The sequence below is a fragment of the Dunckerocampus dactyliophorus genome, chromosome 1 (genome assembly GCF_027744805.1).
Source record: "Dunckerocampus dactyliophorus isolate RoL2022-P2 chromosome 1, RoL_Ddac_1.1, whole genome shotgun sequence".
NCBI lineage: Eukaryota > Metazoa > Chordata > Actinopteri > Syngnathiformes > Syngnathidae > Dunckerocampus > Dunckerocampus dactyliophorus.
The window spans coordinates 32762346-32788707 of record NC_072819.1 but is presented as its reverse complement, the minus strand read 5'-3'; the positions used below and the strand labels follow the sequence as shown (position 1 = coordinate 32788707).

Below are 26362 nucleotides of genomic sequence, written 5' to 3'. Positions count from 1 at the left end.
TGTGTGACTTTTGAGCAACAAAATGTTTTGAACTTTGAAGAAAAGCATTATATTTTTAAATTCAAAATACTGTATGGCAATGACATGACATTTGTGTGAAAACACTGGATGTGGATAATTCTGTAGCTTGCTTTTACTCATCTTTTTTTCAGCTCCCTCCTACATTCAACCACTCCAATTATCATACCTCCTACTTCTGGGAAGCTATTGGGAAAACCAGGCCAATGGGGTTTTCCCTCTATCTCAGTCTATAAATGACATCACTGTTTTGTCTTACTGTAAAATATTTTCAGCTTTGAGTTAAAAATAAAAACATGCATGTGTGTCGTGCTAAAGACAGATGGGCAAAGCTGTTATTTTAGTGTAAAGTACACATAAAGTATTTTAAATCAGAACAACATTGTGGGCAACCATGACTGTGTGCAAGACTTGCCGTATTTACATAGTTGAACCATTGATTTTATTATTAACTTCACCGTCAGGAAATCGTCTGTAGTGCCTGAACTAGCTCATGGAGTAAGGTTAAAGTCATACTGTAAGCGTGTGGCTGTATTATTTTGAAAATGGATTAGTCACACTTTTCTGTGTGCTGTGTTCCATTGATGATGACTGACAGTGACGGTCATGAGCTGAAACATCATACATGATGAATACACATTCATTATCAAGACATATCCATCTGTCATGTTGATAAAAAAAAAACGTATACGTACTATTACAGTCGTCCCTCGCAAGGTCGCTCCCTTATCACGTTATATCACGTTCTTTCAGAAATTAATAAATAATAAATGATCGCTGCTTCGTGGTAGACTATGGTCTTTTATTAGTCAACACATGTGTAAATACAAGTGATATGTAGTATTGTGGTCACTAGGCGTAAGTAATGACACAAAATATTGAGACATATTACCTTACATTACTTTAACTTCAAATTGTATCAAGTCCGGGATGTCTGATATGATAGAGTGAAAAAAAAGTTGTCCTCCCATTGTGTGAAAGTGTTAAGTTTTGGGCCTCTTAAGTTCAGACAAAATAAATTCGAGGCTAACTGTCTAGCTCGGTAGCTCACTAGCTTGCTAGCTAGCGGGTGTCTTGAGTCCCAGCAGCATAGGAGTTGCGCAATGTGGCGTATACATTGAATAATAAGAGTGTAAAGGTGGCTGTAGGGTGGTTATTTCATGTCTTACATGGCTCTAATAATGTTTAAAAAAAAACGTATTTAGGAACTCATAAACAGGTTTTCAATGCTCTAACTAAAATATAAAAAAAATATTCAATCTATTAACATTTAAGCCTATATTGCGAAAATTAATTTATCGCAGTTAACCGCTACAAACAAGGGATGACTGTAAATACCAAAAAAAGTTTATAGTTTTTGTATTTTGAAAAAAAAAGTATATATATATATCCTGAAGGAGAATGTCCGGCCATCTGTTCGTGACCTCAAGCTGAAATGAACTTGTGTTCTGCAGCAGGACAATGATGCAAAACACACCAGCAAGTTCACCTCTGAAAGGCTGAAGAAAAACAAAATGAAGACTTTGGAGTGACCTAGTCAAAGTCCTGACCTCAATCCTATTGAGATGCTGTGGCATGACCTTAAATAGGCGGTTCATGCTGGAAAATCCTCCAATGTGACTGAATTACAACAATTCTGCAAAGATGAGTGGGCCACGGCGCTGTAAGAGACTCATCGCAAGTTATTGCAAACGCTTGATTGCAGTTGGTGCTGCTAAGGGAGGCCCAACAAGTTATTAGGCTTAAGGGGCAAACATTTCTTCACCCTTTTTTGTGTTGTCATTGATTAATATTTAAATTTGTTTGATGATCTGAAAAAAATAAGTGTGACAAACATGCAAAAAAAAAAGGAATCAGGACACATATATATATATATGTATATATATATATATATATACATATATATATATATGACATATATATAGTATAATTGCATATTTTCAAAATAAAATAACTAGAAACTTCATTAGAATCACTTTCATTAGCTCTGCTTGTTGCTGAAGATACTGCAAAATGTAGAATTAAGTTGGTCTGTTTTTCTCTGTGTATGCCAGCACAACCACAACAGTTTGTTAGTTCCCTTCCTTAGACTCAAGTGTTCATTTTATCAGCATTAAGCAGAGCTTCCGGTAAACCAACATCCTCCTTTCCCTGCCTTCCCTCTTAGTATCTCTGCTAGCGAGCATCCCTTGACACTCATCTACACTCATCCAAGCACATCTTTAATACTACTAAACTAATTACAGCCTCCTAAAATGTTTTAATGTACAGGTCTCAGTGGTGTGCAGTCAAGGCCAGCAAAGCCTTCGGTGCTGGCTTAACCACTACCAGAAGCACTGACCTACATTTTCAACTTAAATTCTAATGTTGGTTAAGTTAAATTATATGAATTTATTCCCAACAGTTTATTATCTCTTTTTAGTCGCGTGTTTCTTGGCTGCACTGTTTCCAGTAGTAGTGTATGTTAGATTTGTTTTGTCCAATCAGATTTCAGCTTCTATGTGTTGCCATATCATTGCAATATGCCCACAGCCTTCAGAATCAGGGGTGCCGGTCCCTGTCACAGGCGCACTATTAGCAATGGGGCTGTTTTTTTAGCCAATGAGACTTTTGATTTGCCTCTCAGGGCGAGCTTGCAGGCCCCCACTTCTGATTGGTTGATCAGAGCAAAACTGTTCAACAAGCTAAATTAGGCCCAGAATGGCTGACTGAAGAGAAGTTATCATCTATGGAGAGTAGGGGTGTCATGAGACACCCAACTCACAATGAGAAAATGCACGAGACAAGATTTTAACATTAATTTGAAGAAAAGTCCAAAGAAAAAATAGAACTGGACTACTTTTTTATTTAACCTAGTCACAAGTCAATGCAGGTGTGTTATGAAATGTTTATTGTCCGACAAATTGACACTCAAAGTTATTATTTTCAACATTTTTTGAGACAAAATAAACCACTGATAATGATATGATAATATAATGCATAATAATAATAAATAATAATACAGCTCACTGTTTTTCTCTTATCTACCCGTCTAGGAGGGTATTCTGCGAAGCGAGTTTAGTGGGTTAGCGAGCTGTGTTGAATGGAAAACCTGACTTGCCTGTTCCGCGAAGGTAGCTCTCTTTTAAAGCAGTTGTATCACCATGGTAGCGTAGGCTAAACTCACAACCTGGTCGGGACCAGGTTATGTTCAGGCTTTCAGTTTAAAAGCGGCTATGAAAGCGTCACCGTTTCACTGTTGAACTAATTCGGAGATGGCGTCGTTATTTATTGAGAACCTACGAAGCCCTCGAGGAGACATGGAGAAAAAAAAATTTGAAAAAAAAAAAAGATCGCGCCACTAACATTCCCTGATGATTATCCATCTATAAGTGAGATGGATTTTCAGCCGAGGGAATACGCTAGATATGCTCACTTTTTGAGCCGAGCACCAGGAATAAAATGCACATGTATATGTCACAGCAGATTCAGCGTTTCATCAGCGAAGTAAATACCTGTATAAAACGAAACAGCGCAAAATGGTGCGCGCTAACAGACAGTGTCGTTCGCGACATTGCAAAAGAAATGCAACCTTTCAATAAGGTGGAAAAGCCAACACTTCGGGAAATGTTGGAAATGTTTGACAGATAGTACAAAGTATTTATTGGAGTGTTTTTTTTCTTAACAGAGACAGGGTCTATACAGGCAACTTCAGCGTCAAGCTTATGCGGCTTACACAGGTACACTGTACATGAATAATAAGAGTGTAAAGGTGGCTTGTGGTTCAAATGCGAATTACACCTCTCATGACAATAAATGAAAAAAAATCCATCCATCCATTTTCTATACCGCTTCTCCCCTCATTAGTGTCGCGGGGGCATGCTGGAGCTTATCCCAGCTGACTTCGGGCGACAGGCGGGGTACACCCTAAAAAATCGTCTCAAAAAATGGAGATAATATTGATTATTGACGATAATTTGTAGTACAAATATCGACCAGCAAAAATTGTTATCGTGACAGGCCTAGTCAAAGATAATGAGTATAATTAAGGATTTCACGTTGGTATGGCCATGAAAATAAATGGATCAGTGTTTTACGTATAAGGCAATGTGAGTTACTAGCGGTCTAGTTATTGTCATTGTACACATACAACAGTATTCAGACAGTAGATTTGCGTGGTTCTGATGCAAGAAACGCTAGAAGCACTAAAAAGAGTGACGATGTCGCTAAATTGTCAACACGGATCTTTTCTGTATGAAGTGTGTTGAAACGGAACCAGCGCTTGCCGGTACTTGAACGTTGCCACTGAGCCAAATGCAATGAGCATCAAGAGAACCGCTCGGTGATTAAGGGTGCAGACAAGTCCGAACATGTACTTGGGGTGATTAGACAAATCTTAAGTAAAAATGATCAAATGTAGAATTAAGGTGTTTGGCACACTTAAATGTTTCAGATCATCAAACAAATTTAAATATCAGTCAATGAAAACACAACTGAACACAAAATGCAGTTTTTAAAAGAAAGTGTTTTATTATTAAGTTAATTATTGTAAACTGTTTAGTATTTAATTATTAATTAATCACTTTTTCCACACAGAGCCATGTAGGTTTTTAATAATATTTCATTTAAAACTGTATTTTGTGTTCAGTGGTGTTGTCATCGACTAATATTTAGTTTTGTTTGATAATCTAAAACATTTAAGTGTGACTATCATGCAAAAAAAAAAAAGAAATTAGGAAGGGGGCAAACACTTTTTTACACCACTGTATTTATAGTTTTTTTTTAGCTTTTTAAAAAAATGAAGAATATCAAAAGAGCTCCCTTGGACAGCCCTGATATATCCCTTGGTGGTGTGTAAAAAGCCAAAATTACATAAACTATGTAATTATCCAAATACTTTTGGAGATATTTGTATCTGGATTAGTAGATAAGATGAATCAACCAACCATCAGAAAATAATGACGAAATCCTGTAGTTGTTGCAAAACTTTATCTTGATCTAAACATCTTGAAGTTAACGCAGGCTTTGGTGTAACCTTTGGTAAATTGTCTGTCCATGTTCCTCATTTGCTGTTATTTGAGTGATGATGTGTGAAAACCATGCTTGACAAATATTCTCAGAAACAAAATCTAAAGGTTCAGTTCTGTCTGCAGCAGGGGTTACTAGAAGGAGGCTCCACTCAGTTCATCCATCAATCCGTCCATCTTCTATACCAGGGGTCACCAACATTTTTCCTTGTGAGAGCTACTTTTACAAAATGAAAATGGCCAAGAGCTACTCATTTTTGTAACATTATTTTCAGAGCTTATTTTGAACCCAAACAAAGCGAATATGCTTGTTTTACCAGAACATTAACAAAATGCTGGTGTCCACAACTCACATTTTGTATTTCAGAATGCATTTCTTTCTACTGTTCTTTCATTATTAACTGAAAACCTGAATGAAAAGCAGGCTTGCGGGCACCTCATGTGGTCGTGGGGGGCTACCTGGTGCCCGCGGGCACCACGTTGGTGACCCCTGGTCTATACCGCTTATCCTCACTAGGGTTGCTGGGGGATGCTGGAGCCTATCCCAGCTGAGTTTGGGTGAAAGGCGGGGTACACCCTGGACTGGTTGCCGCTCAGTTCAATGATACTAAAAAATATATTTCTCAGAAGCAGGTTATTTACAATAACCTCAACAACCTCGGAGTATACTGTCTGTCTATTTTTTCCCAGCATTGTGCTGCACATGGCGAAAAGGCTGACAGGCAAGTGGGAAATCAGGGATGCACAAAACTAATTGAAGCAAACAAACAAAAAATGTACATCACCGTTGACCGTAACTGTGTCCATACCCAAAACCAAAATGTGGTCAAAGTAATAACATGTTTGTGGTTGTGGTGGTAGGGGTTGAGTCAGGGGCTTGGTGCTAGGAAAGCTGGGAAGTCCTTGCTGGAAGTGCTTGGGAAGTCCCTTTCTTGATTCCGGGTAGAGGTTCACCTTTCTTGACTCTGTCAGCCGCCTACAGAGCAATGAATGGGAAATGATAAAGTGAAACACACGTGCCAATACTTAAATAAAAATATTTCATACAAGCCTCATGACTTCAAATTGATTTAACTACAGCGGTAGTGGAATAGCATATATGATGTTAAATATTTTAGACATTGTTTTACATGACAGAATAGGTCTGAGAAAATATTTCTGGACAGTAAGGTTAATATTCAGTAAGACACTACAGTGGATCGTATATTCGCTATTAAGCATTTGTGACACTGCAAATCTGTAGGTTTTTGGTCAAAAAATTATTATTATTTTCTCCAAAATTAGGACGTTTTCTTTTCTCCAAAAAGACCTCTCATTCACCATATGTTGATTATACGTGATGTGTGGATGCAGTCTGGCTTGGACAAACGCCTTCTCCGACAGCTACAGTAGGTGGGATGACCCAGCGGCCTGCAGAGCAGTGGAGCCGTGTACCACCGCTAGCCATGTTAGGGGGAGATTTAGAATGCACAGAATGCACTGTATGCAGTGGGTTCCTCCAGCTGCCCACAGGGCGCCAATATTCCAACATACTTCAAGCATTATATCCCACCTCTTCCTGCTTTGGGTATGTAAGCTGCGTTATCTTAACACACGGACACGCACTAGTTATGTTTGTTGTCATCTAATGATAGCAATTTGGCAAAGTTTAGCTACTAAAGTGAGCTATCATTGAATGAATTGTAAAAATAATGTGACTGTAAATTGTTGATTGCCTCTCTCGGAGTGCTTTTGTGTGTGTGTGTGCGTGTGCGTGTGTGTATACGTGCCACAGACGTGGAAGTTTAAGTTACAATTGTGAAAAATATCGACTTTTTTTGGTAAAATCGATTCTTTTAAACCACGATTGGGAACACAGGTTAGCCGGCACTGGTGTTCTTCTGCTGTATTTTTTGGTTTAAAAAAAATGTAATTTAGAGTTGCATAGAGTCCCTTTAACTAAAAAGACGCGGGTTCCACAGCTAAATTGAATCTAAGTACAACAGTCACTTTTATTGCAAATGTTGATCCAAAATCAAAGGAGAAAGTCACCGTCAAGAGGATTTGGAGGGGAGGAGCAAGTCATGTCAACAACTGACATTTTTCTGGGCATCTCAATTACTTATTCATGGGTGTGCTCGGAATGTAACCCCTGTGAACAGAGGGGATCTACTGTTCCTTTATGTCCTGGGCTGGGAACAGATGCACTTGAGTTTATTGTTATTGTACACATAAAGTAGTCTCACTTTGTCATCAAGACAGTCCTAACTGCTGATGGCACTCGCTGTGATATTTTGTTCAATATAATTACAGTGTAACTTTTAATTCCTGATTACCTTTCTTTGTTGATTGGCTTGTGGCTGACAGTATGCCTTATAGCGAGACATCCAACTTAAGTTACCAAATACGGTTCCTTGCCAAATAAAGTGCTACATTCTGTATACAGTGAAATGTATCTATGTTGCTATGTGAGACACACATAATTAGAAGGATACACTTTAATAATCTTGTGAGGGAAATTAAGGAACTATGATCAAAGGGGATCTATGTGTAGACTGTTATGTAACAGAACCATTCTATATTACACATGTCATTTGTGAGTGCAGGTAAGGGCAATATTTGTTTAGTTTTCATGAAGGATTTTAACGGTTGCTATGTAAGACATGTTCTCCTCCATTCACCCCCTGCTCCTCTCTCTCACTTGATGCTTGCTCTGCCAGGTACAGGAACAATGTGCTCTTTCTTACCTGTTGCAGGGTATACATTCCATTTGTTCTCAACTAAGTCTCAAACGCTCACCAATCCCTGCTGTAGTGCCACTTCTGACTACAGGTGCTCCACATAACGCATACCGGTACCTTTCGTTTGGGTGGATATGAAAAGGCAAAAGCTCTTACATGGCTTGTGAAAGGCAAGGGCAAAAGTCGGAGTTGTTTTGTCGTCATATTAGTAGGATCCTAATTGCTTGCATGTTTTTCGGGGGATTTGTGAAGCTATCTTGAGTGCAGAGTGACTGCATCATTGACAGAGCGCATGCCAGACTGGTGGTTTGTGGTTTGTCATGTGGGCAAAAGGGAAATTTCGAGTTTGGGGTGCAAGTATGCTATTAAGGATGGAAGAACTGCTTTACAGGGAGATTGCCTTTGAGTGCTCATAGCCATCCCATTTATGCCAGTGGCTCGGTGTGTAGCTGAGCAGAGAGAGACGGACAGCTGGATAGGAAATAGCGCCTTGAGGGGGCCAGGGAGTTTGTGTGTGTAAAAACGAAATCAAGTAGGCCAAAGTTTCCAGCTCATCATCTTAAGTGTTCACCTGTTGAAGATACCGAGGATGTTTCTCAGGTATGTTGATTCACACACCTTTTCTGTTCCAAGACTGTAATGTCACATATTAAATCTTAGTTGTATGGAAATGTATGTTAGATTTAAATATGATCTTGTTTAGATTTATTGATGTAAATGTTGGAAAATCACATGTGCCTGATTTTGTAATTGATTATTTTCCTCAGTTGATGCATGCACTTATTTTAATCTTTTATATTTATTATGAATTAAAATTATTGCAATTAATTTCAGTGGTCGTGCAAACAATTAAACCAGCTTTTACAATGTTGAAGGAAATTATAATGCAGTCAAAATGAAGTAATGACCCACAAAGTGCTATGCATTGCTTACTTTATATAAAACTATCTGACTGTCAGCATGAATAATAAAAACTGAAAGATGTAACAGCTCTACCCTACGGAAAAGTCATTGTAAACTGCGGTGCCATATGTAGCCTTGTTTCTTCGACTGTTTTTGTCCAATTACAAATTCCCAAATAGAACATCATATTTTTTATATCCACTTGAAAACATCAACTTATTAGAACAAACACTCAATAGCAACTGACAGAGAATTAATCACCAGAATCTATTGTGACCACTGATTAATGACTAAATGTTACTCCACTAACAATCTGACTTTGTATTGATTAATACAGCATATCATTTCAAAACCTGTGCAGTTTTGGCTTCAAGTAGTCCGTTTTTGTCCAGTCAGCCTATGCATGATTGCAAAATGGTTAGTAATAACGTGAATAGTTACAAGGGCACGCGTGTTACAACGAATTGCACAAAATCATCCATCAGGCCTCCACTAGACTTGCAGAATGTGCTGCTTCCCTGCAGATTGTCTTATCACTGCTTGGCAAAGCTACAGAGCTGATGGGAGGAGTCAACTGTAGTTGGACTCAATATGTTGTAAAAAAAAAAAAAAAAAAAACTTCACTTAAATAAAAGTGTCACAATGTAAGTTGCACGGACGCCTCTGTGCAAAGAGACTGTTTGTCGAAGGCAGGTTGCTTGATAAAGGAATATTTCATGAAATGTTTCATAATAACTTTGCTTAACAAGGTTGAACAAGTGCAACAAGAGCCTGTCCTAAATGTGTTCAACAGCCAACTACGTCCTCCAACCAAGGAGAAGTTGTGAGGTAAGGCTTTGGATTTAAAAAACATAGCATGTATTTTACTGAGTGAACAATTATTTTCTTCTATTTGAAGGTATCTGGCAGGTTGTGTGGTGGAGTGTCCTCTAATTTTCACGGAGGTAGATCTCATGGCACACAGGACCCAGACATGGACATGGCCTGGCAGGAACTAATGGCCATATCTGAGCTGCAGGTAACTGCATTACCATTTTCACAGGTAGACTTTATACTGGTTTTTCAGAACTGACAAGTTGAAGTTACTTGTGGCCTTTTGAATTAAAGTACTTACTGTTTTCAGTTTAAATGTACCGCAGCCCAATTTTGACTTAAACTGTTTGTTTTTTTTAATTTTGGTGAAATTTGTCTGAGAGATATTAATGGAAAAAAAGCTATAAACAATGTGAACTAAAATTCATTTCCAGGATCCTATTGTACACTTTTGGCCAAACACAATCTTTTAGACCAATGGAATTGATCCTGCTTTTAATTTAGAACATAGGATATGATTGTAATTAGATTTTGTTAACGTAAATCAAGGTTGTCCAAACTTTTTCCAGCAAGGGCCACATATGGAAAACTGAGAGGATGCTGGTACTATTTTGATAATTTTTTATTTTGTAAAAAGGCTTAAAAAAAGAAATTTTCAATGGATTTAAAGTCAGCTTTGTAGTATAGGTGACAAAGTGTAGTATTATTATCATGCTCCCCCCCATTGTTTCCGTTTTCTTTTTAATTTAATTTCTACAATGTTACAATAGAAAACAAGCTGCGGGCTGCAAATGGCCCCCAGGCCACACTTTGAACACCTCTGATCTAATTTGTAATAAATAATAATACACTGTATGTGCATGTAATATAAGTCATATATGTATACACTCCTGATCAAAATCTTAAGACCAGTTGAAAAATTGCTAGAATTTGCATTTTGCACATTTGGATCTTAATGATGTTTTTCAGTAGAGCTACAATATGCAAAAGCAAGAAAGGAGAGTGAAACAAAAAACATTTGGAACTTGTAATTTAAACAAAAAAACCCACTGAAATAGATTGTTTATCACCTGATCAAAAGTTTAAGACCACAGGCTATAAAAGCCAAAATCTGCTCAAAATGTTCATTTTCTGTCGGGCATTCACACTGTCATACCCTCCTGATGGCTAAAGCTAAGAAGCTTTCTCTTTTTGAATGTGGTTGGATTGTTGAGATGCATAAGCAAGGCCTCTCGCAGCGTGCCATTGCTGCTGAGGTTGGGCGCAGTAAGACAGTCATTCTACATTTTTTTTAAAGCTCCTGAGCATTATGGAACAAAAAAAGTCAAGTGGTAGACCCAAAAAAATCACACCTGCGCTGACCCGGAGGATCCAATTTGGCTGTCCATCAAGACACAGGGCGGTCTTCCACCCACATTAAGGCCCTTGCTGGTGCCGACTGCATAACCATCAGACGGCATCTGCGGGAAAAGGGTTTAAAAAAACAAAAACGAATTCAAAGACCTCGTCTCCTTCAACGCCACAAAACTGCCCGTTTAGACTTTGCCAGGGAGCATCAAACATGGGACATTGAAAGGTGGAAAAAAGTTTTATTCTCTGATGAGAAAAAATGTAACCTTGACAGTCCAGTTGGCTTCCAACGTTATTGGCATGACAAGGAGATCCCACCTGAGATGTTTTCCACCCGGCACACTGGAACACTGGAACGTCAGGTGGTGCAGGGTTGTCAATACGTGCAGATGTTGCAGCGGGCATCCCTCATGACTGAGGGCCCTCGTCTGTGTGGTAACAGCTGGGTTTCTCAACAGGACAACGCTGCAGTTCACAATGCTCGCTTGACCAAGGACTTCTTCAGGGAGAATAATATCACTCTTTTGGACCATCCTGCATGTTCCCCTCATTTAAATCCCATAGAGAACATTTGGGGATGGATGGCAAGGGAAGTTTATAAAAATGGCCATCAGTTCCAGACAGTTGATGCCCTTCGTGAAGCCATCTTCACCACTTGGAGCAATGTTCCCACTAGCCTCCTGGAAACACTCGCATCAAGCATGCCCAAAGGTATTTTTTAATTGATTAACAAGAATGGTGGAGCTACTCATTACTGAGTCCTACTGAGAACTTTTTTTGTTCTGGTTTGGAGAGTGTTTTGTTATTTTTTGGTCATTTCACCAGCTGATAAACAGCCTATTTCAGTTTAATTGTGGTTTTCAATAAATTACTTTTTCAAAGTGCTTTTCGTCTCACTCCCCTTTCTTGTTTTTGCATATTGTAGCTCTACTTAAAACCTCATTAAGATTCAAATGTGCAAAATGCAAATTCTAGCAATTTTTCAACTGGTCTTAAGATTTTGATCAGGAGTGTGTATATATATGACTTATATATATCTATATATGACTTATATTACCATACCCATTCACCAAATTCAAAACTGGGGGTGAATAGTTTTGACCCTCAAGATACTTGGATTGATTGATTTACACCAGATAATTCTCATTTTTTAACATGTTCAAATATGTTTGACACGAGATATTTTAAGTTTTTATATTTATTATACTCTAAGGGCTACATATTGAGCATACTTAACCTTACTGCACTGTGTGTATTTATGTAAACAACCTCAGTACTGTTGAATCCTTTCTCATAATGTGTCCCCTTCCAGTTAAATACGTTAATAAATGTACAGTATGTCACTAATTATCTTGAGTGATTAAGACTGAGTCATTAATCACAAGCCTTGTTGTTGCAGGGGTTAGAGGAATCTCCTGGTGAAAGCTCCTATGAAGCAACACAATACCAAAGCATTGAGACAATGGTTCCTATAGCAGCATATGGGACAGGCGCCGCCCACTCCGAGCCTGCGCCTTCTGCATATGAGAACACTGCGCATACATATGATGGAGGTTACTCTGAGGAGGCCTGTCATCGCACACAGGCACTGTGCGCGCACCCTGGACATGCGCTCAACCAGAGCTTGCCGACCATCTCATCTCAACCTCACCACTTGCTCGCAGCTCTCCCTGAACATATGAGCTTGTCAGGTACCAGTCAAGGGCACAGAAGGCCCAATAGCAGCCTTCCTCATGTTCCAGGGGGTCGGTGCATGATGTGGACTGTACATGGAAATAGTTCACATGCTTGTTCGGCTGACGATCTGGAGTCAGACTCTGGTTTGTCTCTGGGCTCCAGTCCACCTTTAGCTTCACCCGAAAATCCTCCTGCTGGGGTACCGGGTTACAGAAGTGTTGACATGGCCATTTCACGTGCTGAACCAGAATGCACGGCTGGACACAATAAAGGAGCCCACATCAACTACCTGACAGACTACCACAGTCTGTCTGACTCATATTTACACTTAGGGGAACAGCCTTATTTCACAGCTCAGCAACATTTAAGCCATTCTCAACCTAATGCTTTGATCCTTCAAACTGTGAAACATGAGTCTTTAGGGGACCTTTACAACTCTGTACCGCCCAGTAGTGGGAGATGGCAACACAACGTGCATACAAAACCTCCAGGAAGCCTACAGACACCACCAGCGAGCAGGGATGAGAGGCGAGCCATGGCGTTGAAGATCCCCTTCCCCATAGAGAAGATAATAAACCTGCCAGTGGAGGATTTCAATGAGCTACTGACGCAGTGCACCCTGACTGATGCCCAACTTGCACTAATAAAGGACATCAGGCGAAGGGGCAAGAACAAAGTGGCAGCTCAAAACTGCCGCAAGCGCAAACTGGACAGCATAAATCACCTTGAACAAGAGCTGGGTCAACTGCAGGCCCAGAGGGAGAACCTGGTGCAGGAGAAGTTAGAGTTCCAGCACAGCTTGGCTTACATTAAGCACCACCTTACAGACCTGTATGCTGAAGTATTCTCTCACCTGAGAGACGAAACCGGAAAACCATATTCAATAGACGAGTACTACTTACAGCAGACTCCAGATGGCAAAATATATTTAGTGCCTCAAACAGTGCAGAAGAGAGAACAATGCTGAAGAATGTGTACATCAGCTATATTTACTGAAAACATTGTGCCAACCTTCAAAATAGACATAAGTAAAATCTGGAGATTTTATATAATGTACACAATTTATGTACAAATAAATCACAAGACATGTTTTATAAAAAAAAAATAAAATTTTATTTAAAAAAACAAAAAGTACAAAAATAGTCCCCCCCAAAAACACATCTTAGATGTCTCTGCTCTTGTTCTCGACTAGATAGAGCTCTAGTCTGACCTGGACGAATATCTTCAGCACCAATTCATCATTCTGTGGAATTCTACAAAATGAAAAGTCTGTCACCTTCACAGTATCTACACCAAGGAGTCATGTGTGTTTGCTAGATTTGTGTGTGGGCGGGGGGGATACATATGCACAATTTAGTGCAAAGACCATAACAGATGTACAGTACAGGCCAAAAGTTTCGACACACCTCAAATCAATGAGTTTTATTTTCAAGACTATTTACATTGCCAAAACTATGAATGAACACAGTAACTATCCATCCATTTTCTATGCCGTTTCTCTTCCTTAGGGTCGCGGGGGTATGCTGGAGCCTATCCCAGCTGACTTTGGGCGACAGGCGGGGTATACCCTGGACTGGTCGCCAGCCAATCGCAGGGCACATATAGACAAACAACCATTCACACTCACACCTATGGACAATTTAGAGTCGCCAATTAACCCAACATGCATGTTTTTGGAATGTGGGAGGAAACCGGAGTACCCGGAGAAAACCCCCCCCACACACACGGGGAGAACATGCAAACTCCACACAGAAATGCCCAAGGGAGAATCGATCCCAGGTCTTCCCGATCTCCAGACTGACACACAACTAAATATGTCTTATATTTTGGACATGTTTTATGTCTTAGGTCTTTTTTGATAGCGCTGCAAACACTTGGTGTTCCTCTCAATGAGCTTCACGGCGTAGTCACCTGAAATGGTTTTCACTTCACAGGTGTGCCTTGTCAGCATTACTGAGTGGAATTTCTTGCCTTATTAAGGTGGTTGGGACCATCAGTTGTGTGCGTCCAAACTTTTGGCCTGTACTGTATGTGCTCTGAAAGTCATTCTAGTTATACCTGATTATCTGTTGTCATATGAAGTTGGTCCCCACCGAGAGCACACAGCACTGCACGTCCTGAAAGCAGAAACATAGTCAACAGGAAATACTCAACATGCATTTTCATTCACTCATTGCATGCAAATGTGTTGACAATTACGCCATTAGACGGCCCATTGACCAACTCATTAAGATTGTTTTCACAATTAATAGTTTAATCATTACTGTGCTACACATCTTACTACCAGCTACATGGTAAAGCAAGGTGTACTGTCAGTAGTTGAGAAGTCTGGTCTTACCTACAGGCAGCATTTAAGCCTTTGGTAGCTGCTGCCTGCTAGCCTCAGGCTTCTGTTCTCACTCTCCCCTGCTTCAATGATCCTGGCGATGACTGCTACTTCTCTCCCTCAGCTGGCTTCCATGGCTAGCCTCACAAGACTTTGCATGTAAGCTAGCATCCTCCAGATGTTCTGTGCTGCGCTGCGCTCAGGGTTGAGTCTGTACCCTCACGTGTCCCTCAACCAGTAGAAGGCGCATGTATTTATGGCTCTCGCCATGTGGTGACTATTGCATGGATGCTCATACAACAGACCTCAACCCAGCTGTATGCATCAATTTTCATACCACCCCTCCCCAAAACCACTAAAAAGGAAGCTAAAAGTTTGTTTAAAAAAACTGAAAGTTTGTTTATTTCAGCTTGACTTGGGTGCAATTACAAATAAAACCAGATTTTGAACAAAACAAAATCTACATAAAACCCTCATTGGAATGCTTGCTTTCCAGAAACAGATGAAAAAACACAAGAACGCTTAAATGAAAACCCTCCACAATTTAGCTATTGTACAACATCTCTTGTAGCAGCTGTAATCTGCCACAAGTGTTTGGCTGAGCAGATTTAGGAGGTAAACCTGCAGCTGCCCTGTCACTTCCTCTCCTTGCTCTCCTCTTGCTGTCACTTCCTCTCCTAAGTACTCAGTCCTGTTGAACAATACGGAACAACATTGTTAACTGTGCACTGACTTGATACGACCTGAGATCCAGAGTGATTTTTTTTCCAAATATTGGTATGAGAACTGCACAACGAATCCCTGGTACTACAAAGACTGGCAATGATGACAAAGCTGGTGGTTGTGGCATAAAATACTCACCATTTTGTCACTTCAAAACCGCCCTTGACGTCCATATCCACTGTTTGAGCTTCCTCCATAGCCACCTGGAAGTACAATAAAATATGCCATCAGGCTTTGTATGTGTACAATAACATTCGCATTGACTCGTGCTACTTACCATAGCTCCTGCCACCACCACCACCACCACCACCACCACCAAAGTTGTTCTTCATTGGACCGAAGTTAGAGGACTGCGAGTCGTAGTGGCCCATGTTGTAGTTTCCACCACCGCCGCCTCCACCGCAGTTGCCTGCAATGTTACGTTAATAAGCTCTTTTTTTTTAAATGATATAAAAATACTACTTTCAGCATCAGTGGCAATAAAATATTCACCATAACCGTTGCTGTCATAGCCATTTCCACCATAGCCACCACCGCCACCCCCACCCTGGCTGTAGCCCTGGTTATAGCCACGGCTACCTCCATTGTTGTATCCACCAGGACCACCTCCATAACCTACATAAAAAAAAAAAAAATCTTAAAAAAGTACATTCTAAAAGCGAGAGGGGAACCAAGCATCAGTCAAAAGGGGAAGAAAAAAAACAACACAAAACTTACCACCATCACCTCCATTGCAGTTGTAATGGCTGTCTCCATATCGGCCCCTGCCGCCTGGAAGTAGAAACACACGAGTCAGAATCAGACAGAACACAATGCATTTGTTATTAACGCTCCGGCAGTGCTTACCCTGGTTGAAACCTCTGTCATAGTCATAGGGCCTGCCTCCACCACTCCGACCACCTGAAAATCCTGAAATGTAACAGCCAAAAATTACCAAGCCATATCATATGTACAATATATAATCATGTGTACCAAAGACACAGTACCTCCTCTCATACCCATTCCTGACTGCATATCCTGTCTTGGGAGGGCCTTTCTTACTTCACAGTTGTGTGAATTAATTGTGTGATATTTCTGGACTGCATGGGAAGAAAACAAGTGAACGAGTGTAATTGTTACTACCCAATCAAATATGTGGAAATCAACACTTACTGACAATCCTGTCGACTGAGTCGTGGTCATCAAAGGTCACAAAAGCAAATCCCCTCTTCTTGCCAGTGTTGCGATCATTCATTATTTCAATGACCTCAATTTTTCCAAACTCCTGGAAGTAATCGCGTAGATGCGATTCCTCCGTGTCCTCTTTAATACCCCCGACAAATATTTTCTTCACAGTTACATGAGCACCTGGTCGGTTGGAATCCTGTAAATAGACACCTCAGTCAAACCATCTCTCTCATACAGCCATTAACCACTTGGGTAGTGGTCATTCGTATGGATTATATACCTCTCTAGAGACTGCTCGCTTGGGTTCAACCACTCTTCCATCAACCTTGTGGGGACGGGCACCCATGGCAGAATCAACCTCCTGTACTGATGAGTAAGTGACAAAGCCAAAACCCCTGGATCTCTTGCTGCCGGGGTCTCTCATCACCTAAGCCAAACATCACTCCATGAATACCTCTCGTCATATGGTAAATAGTTATAATTAAATTACTTACCACACAATCTGTAAGACTACCCCATTGCTCGAAATGGGCCCGCAAACTCTCGTCTGTGGTCTCAAAGCTCAATCCTCCAATGAACAGCTTGCGAAGCTGCTCTGGCTCACGGGGAATCTACACACAAATTTATGAGTTCAATACCTATCCGCGACATATTTGGTTTAAAATGACGTGCATTTTCTCTTTTCCGTTTTGCATTTTAACGTGGATACAATAGAGGCTAGCGGTACATTGCAACCTAGACACGGTGCTCCAAATTGAGATCCTATCCTGGGTGGAGGGAGACACTTCCGCCATTACGCTACCGTATGACAGCAATTGGCTAATGTAATGGACAGCTAAAATAAAGCGCTAAATGTACACGACGTTATGCAGTGCAACAGCCGCTGTTTGGTTTAGTTAAAAACAGTGTGAAACCATTCACACCATTAAAAATGTCCATTAATACGTTGAGCATAAGAACAAAAGACCACGAGGATTTGGACGACAAAATGGCGGCTTGCAGCTCTCGTCGCGCATTTAAAACGATAGTAAACGTACAACATAACGCCGGCTGCTGATAGTTATAGTCCCACATGCAATAAGAACTGAGTACTTACATCTTTAGACATCCTGCAAAATTTGTTTTTGACGACACGTTCAAATTTGCGTGTGGAATGCGAACTGCGTCAGGAGAGCACAGACTGCCCCTCAACTGTAGAATAAATAGAAGCAGCGCTACCTCTTTCATTCAGCTATTGGTGGCTGCTTCCCGCTGCGGTCAGTCGTCACTAAAAAAGTGAGTATTGATTGGACAGAATTTTGTCAATCATTAGTAACCTCCAATTGCAATTAGGTAGGCGTGTTCTTTATGCTGTGACGACTGAAATTTGATGTTCTCTGGTACATTCATAATAGTATTTACAGAATACTGTATATCATTTTGAAATCCTAAATCGGTCGGTACATATATGTATACGTTTGAACCGATTAGTGTAAATTGTTGTGAATTGAAATTCATTGATCCGAAACGTCGCTGTGGGGGTGGGGGTCTCCTACATGTATTATTGTAATCAGTGCACAATCATACAAACGCTAAAATCTAATATTGATTTTCTGTCATATGCTGTACTATAACACTAATATTTGACCACTGCCAATGAACGGTATATATGTTGAAGGGAATGGCCCTGACTGTGTAAATAGGTCACCAGCTGACTGAGGGGCGTATACGTTTATTGTGAGCCTTTAACGCGCGCTTTTCACGCACAAGCAAGAGCACTACCTTTATGTGGTCTATGCTACATGCTAACTTAGCCACAGATCCACAAAACACGAATTCCCTCTGCAGTTAATCGATCCAGTCCGTTGTTTTCCGCGTCAGTAAGGTAAGCAAATGATCGTAGCGCTTTGTGCGAATGCCAGTAGTGTTATGTTTATGCAGTAGTAGTTTGTTAGCTAGTGAGTCCAAATGAAGCGCTAGCTAGCAAGCATCTCGTCGGTGACCATTGATTAGCTAACGAGGAGTAGCAAAGAATTTATTGCACTTGCGTCAGTGTACCTGGGCTTTTCTCGTTTTGTCCACGGCTACGCATGGGTATAGTCATCATACCAAACCCTCGGCTTGTTGTGTCGCCGGAGGAACAAATGCACATACGTCTTGTTATCGCAGTGCTAGTCCGGAGTTAGCTTATTTTGTGGTGACCACAACCTAGGGCCTTTTGCCTGCTTGTTTGTACACATTATTTCCCTATTTAATTTACATCTACAGGAAGAACATCAAGTAAACAATAGCGTCCTGTAACCTTTTGCCAACCAACTCTGCAATGGGCAAAAAGTCTCGCGAAGAGGACTCCTCATCATCGGATGAAGAAGAGTATGTTGTGGAGAAGGTGCTGGACAGGAGGGTGGTGAAAGGCAGGGTTGAGTTTTTTCTCAAGTGGAAAGGATATTCAGAGTAAGTTTTGTTTGTATTTAATAACATTTACACACACGAACATCGGACGTGATAAAAGTGGAACGTATGATCGATAGATCTTGTTTGTTATGCCGTCATTGTTAGCATTGACGCACTTATTATTAGCATTTTGTGACTCGTGTGTAAATACAACTATTACAAAGCAACTATTGCTCACTAGATCATACATCTATGAATGATAGGGTTATGTATAAGACCCTCCATTAAAAGGGGCCATATCTAAAACAACAGAACTGTTCTTATGTATCTCATATGCCCCTGACTTACTATATTGTGATTTACCCTCAGCAAGCACAACACATGGGAACCAGAGAAGAACCTGGACTGCCCAGAGCTTATTTCTGAGTTTATGAAGACCTACAAGAAAAGTGGGAGCTCTACTTCAAGTAGTGGAGGCAGCAAGTCAAGCACAGCTCCCCCAGGACGCGCAAAAGACTCCACTAGCTCAAAGAAGAGAGGCTCTGATGACGACGAGGAGGGTGGAAGCAAACCTAAAAAGAAAAAGGAGGTAGGGATATCAAAATTAGATTACATTACATTTAACGGTAGTTCAGTTTGCATATTGTGAACATGAGGATGCAAGGGAAGCTGTTCTGAATATTCATTTGCACAGTGTTAATTTTATCCTATGTGGAAGTACAGTTTAAATAGAAGTGTTGTGGTTCACGAACATGCGTTTTTCAAGTTAAGTTTGCTTTGTCCTTCAGGAGGAAATTCTAGTGGCCCGTGGCTTTGAGAAAGGCCTTGAACCAGAGAAAATCATTGGTGCAACTGACTCGTGTGGTGATTTGATGTTCCTAATGAAGTGGTAAGGGTTTTGTTCTCCAAAAATAAATATACTAATGATAGCTCAGCGAGTCTCGAAAAGAGATGTATCACTTTGGTAAATCAGTGTTATTTTTGCTGTTTCACTATTTGGATACACATCGCCAGTTTTTTTTATACTCCCATTGTTGATCTTCTCACGCTCACTACTTGTTTTTCTTTTAATCACTGCTGTTATCAATTCACTGGGACTGCACACATTCAGTGACCGTCTTCCATCATATTGATTTTGCATCATAGCTTGGTAAAAATAACTTGGGTGGCGGACGTCAAATGTCTGACCATAGAATATTCTTGTTTAAGTCAACATACTGTAAACATTGCTTACTGAATATTTAGCATTAGAGACACATTAATGCTGATATGATGATTGAAAACTATTACTTGGCGATATCTGGTATAGCCATTAAACTCAGATCAATATAATGTATACATATGTATGTTCCCAATTGTTGAGATGTGTAATTTCATGGCTGTAATCTACTGTATCTAATTAGATAAAGCTTCAAATGACCTTTTAATTTGATGCCGAACTCACTTCCCTGGCTTCAGTATTAAGGAAGACAGGTTGAATTTGAGCATCACTTCGATCACAATGATTTAAACCTGCTCTTACATTTGATATCAAATTGAATGAAGCCTCATATTCGGGAGAATCCCTAATACTCTTATAGAGACACTTGTACACGGTGACGCGTTTTCCCCACCGTGCAGTGCGGGGATTTTAACGTACGTATAATGTGCAGACTTTCAATTGACATTTTATATCCATTTGGTCTCGCCATTGTGTGCCATTAGGTTCATCTGCAAGTAGGAATTTGACTGACTTGACTTGAGAGTGATGTTCCAATGCACTATTTTTAATAAGCTGGAGCTGCTCACTGCACGACACTGGTCCTTACACTAGTTTAGATGTTAAGTCAACATGTCAAGTTGTTCATTTTAAAAGTACTTTTCATCAACACCTCTTTGATTGGAATGAGTTTATGTATGTGTACAGGTGGTCCTTAATGAACAAGTTCCGTTTCTACACTGTGATGTGTCCGAGTTTTGGTGTGAGTTGGATCTTATGCCTATATTAACTCCTAAGTCACTCACACTGTACACAGAACACATGAAGTACATAAAATACAGTAATAATGATTAAACAGAAGGCTTCAGGGTAGGCCCAGCAGCTTGTAAACAATTCCCCCCCCCCCCCCCCCCCCAGTTCCCACAGTGAGAGAGTAAATAGTATTATTTCTTCTGAAGGCTGGATCCCTGTGCCACAATTTGAAAATCCCCTGCTGTATGTTGGTCATTTCATAGACTGACTGAATTATCTGGATTCTCTGTATTGTGTTTACGTCAATGACTGTTTCTCTTCCTACAGGAAAGACTCTGATGAGGCTGACCTTGTGCTTGCCAAGGACGCCAATCACAAGTGCCCGCAGATCGTCATAGCCTTCTACGAGGAACGCCTCACCTGGCATGAAGACAGCGATAAGAAGGAGAAGGACGCTGTCAGCGCGTGAATTGCTCACCTCCAAAAGGAAAGAGCAACTTCCCAGCTACAGGGACAACCTTGAGTCAGACATTTTTTTTCCTCCCTAACCCATCCCCTCCTCTGTACATTGTCCAACAAAGACACTAATACAGTGGACACAGATCCTCAGCCATGACCCACTGGTGCTCAAGGGCCCACACTGCTGAGGAGGATCCATCACGCAGGAAAGGCTTTGGCAGATATGGGCGATGATGTCCTCTGGGAGTGTTTCTACTGTTTTGTCTTTGTATTCGTCACCTTTTTTTTCTTTTTTAAATATTTGAAATCATCATGTTTTGTAATCATGCCACTTTGGTATTTTGCATCCTCAAGCACATTGAAGTCAGCTACAGGCTTCTGTGGGGAAAAATTCAACAGTAAGCTTGTTACAAAATGGGTGTATGTACCCACTCCAAATACACACACACGCACACCATTCTACTGCTTCAAACGCAGCATTTGCTTTATAATTCCCCTGTTTTTAACAGCATACCATCAATAGAAACAAAATACACTCAAGGGGTCATAGGTCATGGGCCAATTATGTCTTTTAAGGTAGTGACAATTTACTTGTCTGTTTAAAAACTGTCATTTCTTTACATGTCATACACTGTTGTAGTGTGTTTTTTTATTTCTTGATGCTATTACAGAACATGACAATTACAATAAAATGACTTTTTGCTCGGATTTGTTCTTTCCCTCCACCCAATTAAACAGTAACATTCTTTGGATCACGTCATCCTAACTAGAAACACCAGTGCAGTGGTGGAGTTCTGCCATCTTGTGGCCAAAAATATATATATGACCTGACTCAGTCTGATGGTTGGCCTTACAGTTATGTTTTGTTTTATTCTTAATACCTATTGAAGTTTTTTGGGTACTAGTGGCAGAATTGAGATATCACTTGATCAGGCTCGCTCTGGCTTATTGTAGGGATTCAGCAACAGTCTTTAGTCCGTCCTGTTTTTATCTTCAGCAATTAAAATGTATATTCTAGATGCGTGATAGTTTTGTAATGTTCCAAATGTTTTTTTTTATACTAATCATTGAAGCTATTTTAGCTTTCCATTTGACAGTGAATTGTAAAGTGAACGTTTTTCTTTCATGATGTTATAACAAAATACATAATTAAATTGTTTGGATGTCCAAATTGCTGTTGAACTTTATTTTAGAATTATTTTATATATACTTATTTTATATTATTTTAGAAAAAATAGATTATTTAAGCGTAATACCCTGTACGACCAGCAGATGTCACTGTCGGACAAAAATAACGCATACTGTGCATACTCCAGTGTAAGTAGGCTTTACTCACAGTCAGCTCTCTAAATGTCATGTGCCAACCAAGGGTTGTTCTGAAGTTCTCAAAAAGCATGTAATGTGATCGCAGCCTTTTAGATTTGAATTCTTAATCAGTACTTAATCAGAACAGCGGTTTAATAGATGTGCAAACAATATCAAACAATATTAGGTGATAAATAATGTCAGGCATTTTTCCCCTCACAAAGCTACATTTCAAAACATGGCAGAGGAACAGCCCCATGTAAGTCACTTGTCATGTAAATGTCTATTAAGACTAGTGTTTCTACTTTGGGGGTATACTAAAATAAACTACAATGAAGTTTGAACTCAATCATTTCCCCTCTCTCAACACCTTCTTTTTTCTCTCTTGCAGCCTTTTATAGTGACTCTTATCCCTCTCTCTCACACATGCACACATATACAAAGCGTCGTCTAAAGTGATGGAATTTCCCAAGCAAAAAGCCTGTTATGCTGTAAATGTAATGCAAAGGTCACTAGTAAATTTCCAGCCCCAGGGACCATTAAGATGGGCAAAGGGATAGAGCAGCAGGCTGTTTTATGGAGCTTGGAGCTGTCTGCTGACAAACCCTAGCTGGTGGGTTTGGATGGGAAAACCACTGTGGCACTCAGGGGAGGGCGGCTGCTCATGTGTACGGCAAAAGCACATGTAGCAGCTCAGAGCCGGCATGCCGAGTTAATCACCGTTCTAGCTGGGCTTTTTTTTTTTAAAGAAAGAGAAAATTGTGAGGACAGTGTATGCGTGGTATTCTGTGTTCTATTGGGCACCAAGGACACAATTATATAAAAAATATGAATCTGTATTTTTTAAATAGAAACATTGTCTTTTGTCTTGATTATAAGATATTAGTTGTGGTGTAAACAATATTTTATTTTGTTGCTTGTATTGCATAAGTTTGGGTGTATTTTCAGATTCAAGATGTTAGAGAAATACACTTACTGGACACAATATAAGGTTCACCCCCACAGCATGATTATATACTGTATGTAACGGAGAGTTTAGCCAAAAATAATTATGACTTTAACTGTGTATTGTGGTTTTGCATTGCATCATAAAATTGTTATAATAATGCAACCAAAATATTAAGTCTTTTTATATTGATTATGAATATATATGACATTAATTGTTTATGCATTTCCGGAATTATATCATAATGCACTTTACTTGTAGTTACCACCTTAACTCTGTATCATCTTTGTTAGAGGTGGCTATGATACAAGCAGTGATGTCATTGCTGGTGTACATAAGGAACATTTGCACACATACGTACATACAGCCTCTTGTCTTATATTGGATTTCACAGTAGCCTCTGCACTTCAAACACACACCCTCCCCATGCTCCCAACTTCTAGTGCAAATGAGTTCCACAGGGTATTGCCCGCTGCAGAGGTGGGTCCTCTTGCAGCACATTACGCCAAATGAGTGTTGGGGGAGCTACTGTGCAGCTGTGCGACTGCTGCAGAGGGCCTAATCAGTGTTATACAGCGTGTTCAAGGGGGTCCCGAAAAACAACAAAGGAGCACAATTGCACCCTAACGGCAATACGCGACACAATGCACTATTTTTGTGTAGAAAGCAAACACAGTGGTCAGTGTTTTATGCTAAGCTTGTCTGCATATCACGTGACTTTCCATAATGCCGTGAGCATGCAGGCACAGCTAGCCCACAGCTGTGTGTCCATTACCTTGTTGCTTCCTGATATAAAGCGCCGTCGTGATGACTGGTGCACTGATCTGTGTGAAGGTGATTGCCATGTGATGCTCTAATTTGGGTGGCTATCACACTTAATGTGCACTAAAGTACCACAGACAAAGCTGGTTCATTCCAAATGCCCACACATGCACCCCCCTCCGCTGCGCCACGGCCAACCCTCTGCTGGCTGTGTTTCCCCATCAACACCCCCACACACACTCCAACACCACCCCCACTCCCTCAGCTCGTCTCTCCACCGGGGGAAAAGAGTTATAGCTGCCATAAAAGGCAGGTAATGCATTGTTAACTAATTCTGCCTGCTCAGAGCTGATATATCCTCCGCTCTAAATCTCAGCACTTCCAATAAAATGCAAATGCTAATGCTTGCCCTCTATGAGCTGATATCATTTTTAACAGGCCAGAGGTAAATGCCTGAGACAGGCGGGATGGGCCTTAGAAGGTGGGTGGGGACGCTTTTTTGGCACCCTGTCAGGAAGGAGAGCACCAGACCTAGTCCACACAGCACTAGCCAACACTATGCATGTGTTTGAGCATGCAGATGTGGCTAACGGTGCTCATGTGTGACTGAAACGGCACATATTTTAAAAGTTAGGTGCCCATGTGGAGCACGTGTTAGAAACATACGTTTTAAAGCATGCCATTTTTTCTTAGTGCATAGACATCTTCAGCCATTATATCAAAAGTGAGCAACCAATTTGCCTGAGGATGTAATGGATCATATTTCCATCTTAATTGTAATGTTGCACTTCATGTAACCTTGGGCTTCTAAATATTGATCCACTTCTAGATTTTCAATTATCCTGTGCCGTTTTTCTGCCAACCAGTAAGGACCAGTGATTTGTGTCCCTTCATATCTAGAGGCTTGTCCAGTAATTAGACCATAAATTAATTTTCAGAGAAGAGCCAGAGCAAAAAAAAAATAAAAAAAAGAGTATTAAGTAAGTCTTCTCCAGCCATCACACAGTCACAGTAAACCACAGCTGTGTTTTATTGAGTAGGAGATAATTGGATTACAAATTCCAGTGCCATAACTTTTGTGTCTCTGCTTGTTTTTCTTTTAGTTAAAGCCACACTGCTGCTAATGATGCTTTGTAAATCCTCTCTTTAATACATGTAGAGAAATCATCCACTGACATAATTGGAGCTAATTACCAGCGGGGCAGCAGCAAATGATCAGGAAAAAATGGGTCTATTAGTTTCAAAATGTGTGAAACCTGCAGTGAAATGTGCTCTGAATCCTTCAGTGGATTTAACCCCACCCCCACCATAGAAACACACACGCACATGCACACAGGAAGACAGACAACAATTGTGCTTTCTGAACTTAACACTTATTTACTGCACAGCTCATGTGGAGGTCCTATAAAATGCAAAGGCATCTTGATTGGTTTTAAATTGCGGGCACATGCTCTCCTGCCAGATTAGCTTATTGTCCCCTGCTGCCAAATTAGACATTGTGATTCACTGTTGCTGCACAGTGACTGCTGCTCTCTTTTACCATTTGGAAATGCCCATTAGATAAGCTCAACTTCCACACTCATAGTAATTAGGAGGGAAAATGATGCAAAAGAATGGCCTCAACCTGGGGGTGGCAAAAGTTAAATCAGCAGGGTCTGACTTTAAGCACACAGTATAGCTCCTTTTACGCTGCCTGCTAAAGCTGTGATTTTTCCAGCTTTTTTATGGGTCACTGTTGTGTAAAAAACACACTGACATGGAATGGAGGAACGGATATTGTGCTTTCTGAGGTAGTAACGCCGTGTAAACAGTGTTTACAGTTTCATACTCAACACTCAATTGTTGCACCTTGTTGTGTTGAAA

At 40.4% G+C, this 26362-nt stretch overlaps 3 protein-coding genes across 5 annotated transcripts; 2 read left to right on the top strand and 1 right to left on the bottom strand.

Annotated features, from left to right (window-relative positions):
- Nucleotides 1-7932: 7932 nt before the first annotated feature.
- nfe2 (nuclear factor, erythroid 2) lies at nucleotides 7933-15607 on the top strand. Of its 2 annotated transcripts, XM_054779971.1 has the most exons (4): nucleotides 7933-8344; nucleotides 9397-9475; nucleotides 9546-9665; nucleotides 12210-15607. In XM_054779971.1, the coding sequence occupies exons 2-4, from the start codon at nucleotides 9428-9430 to the stop codon at nucleotides 13452-13454; spliced, it is 1413 nt and encodes a 470-aa protein (XP_054635946.1). In that variant the 5' UTR covers nucleotides 7933-8344; nucleotides 9397-9427; the 3' UTR covers nucleotides 13455-15607. The 2 variants fall into 2 exon arrangements, with proteins under 2 accessions (XP_054635946.1, XP_054635938.1); XM_054779963.1 differs by lacking the exon at nucleotides 7933-8344 and having other exon boundaries at nucleotides 9294-9475.
- LOC129183107 (heterogeneous nuclear ribonucleoprotein A1-like) lies at nucleotides 13517-17932 on the bottom strand. 2 transcript variants are annotated; one of them, XM_054779985.1, is made up of 12 exons: nucleotides 17800-17932; nucleotides 17198-17314; nucleotides 16984-17130; nucleotides 16689-16899; nucleotides 16523-16615; nucleotides 16383-16445; nucleotides 16254-16307; nucleotides 16029-16151; nucleotides 15814-15945; nucleotides 15675-15739; nucleotides 14546-15504; nucleotides 13517-13740 (listed from the first exon to the last, which is right to left on the bottom strand). In XM_054779985.1, the coding sequence occupies exons 1-10, from the start codon at nucleotides 17809-17811 to the stop codon at nucleotides 15687-15689; spliced, it is 1005 nt and encodes a 334-aa protein (XP_054635960.1). In that variant the 5' UTR covers nucleotides 17812-17932; the 3' UTR covers nucleotides 13517-13740; nucleotides 14546-15504; nucleotides 15675-15686. The 2 variants fall into 2 exon arrangements, with proteins under 2 accessions (XP_054635960.1, XP_054635969.1); XM_054779994.1 differs by having other exon boundaries at nucleotides 14546-14604.
- A 435-nt stretch (nucleotides 17933-18367) lies between these two features.
- Nucleotides 18368-22614, top strand: cbx5 (chromobox homolog 5 (HP1 alpha homolog, Drosophila)). Its single transcript, XM_054780007.1, has 5 exons — nucleotides 18368-18567; nucleotides 18951-19136; nucleotides 19446-19665; nucleotides 19865-19965; nucleotides 21355-22614. The coding sequence occupies exons 2-5, from the start codon at nucleotides 19006-19008 to the stop codon at nucleotides 21494-21496; spliced, it is 594 nt and encodes a 197-aa protein (XP_054635982.1). The 5' UTR covers nucleotides 18368-18567; nucleotides 18951-19005; the 3' UTR covers nucleotides 21497-22614.
- The last annotated feature ends 3748 nt before the right edge of the window (nucleotides 22615-26362 follow it).

Excerpts from the sequence above, each read along its gene's own strand:
- nfe2 (XM_054779971.1), top strand. The coding sequence starts at position 9,428 with ATGTGTTCAACAGCCAACTACGTCCTCCAACCAAGGAGAAGTTGTGAG. Across the intron at positions 9,476-9,545 it reads AACCAAGGAGAAGTTGTGAG|GTATCTGGCAGGTTGTGTGG; the intron begins GTAAGGCTTTGG and ends TTCTATTTGAAG. Across the intron at positions 9,666-12,209 it reads TGGCCATATCTGAGCTGCAG|GGGTTAGAGGAATCTCCTGG; the intron begins GTAACTGCATTA and ends TTGTTGTTGCAG.
- LOC129183107 (XM_054779985.1), bottom strand. Across the intron at positions 16,900-16,983 it reads AGCGAGCAGTCTCTAGAGAG|GATTCCAACCGACCAGGTGC; the intron begins GTATATAATCCA and ends GTCTATTTACAG. Across the intron at positions 16,308-16,382 it reads TGACAGAGGTTTCAACCAGG|GCGGCAGGGGCCGATATGGA; the intron begins GTAAGCACTGCC and ends TTCTACTTCCAG.
- cbx5 (XM_054780007.1), top strand. The coding sequence starts at position 19,006 with ATGGGCAAAAAGTCTCGCGAAGAGGACTCCTCATCATCGGATGAAGAA. Across the intron at positions 19,666-19,864 it reads AACCTAAAAAGAAAAAGGAG|GAGGAAATTCTAGTGGCCCG; the intron begins GTAGGGATATCA and ends TTTGTCCTTCAG. Across the intron at positions 19,966-21,354 it reads TTGATGTTCCTAATGAAGTG|GAAAGACTCTGATGAGGCTG; the intron begins GTAAGGGTTTTG and ends CTCTTCCTACAG.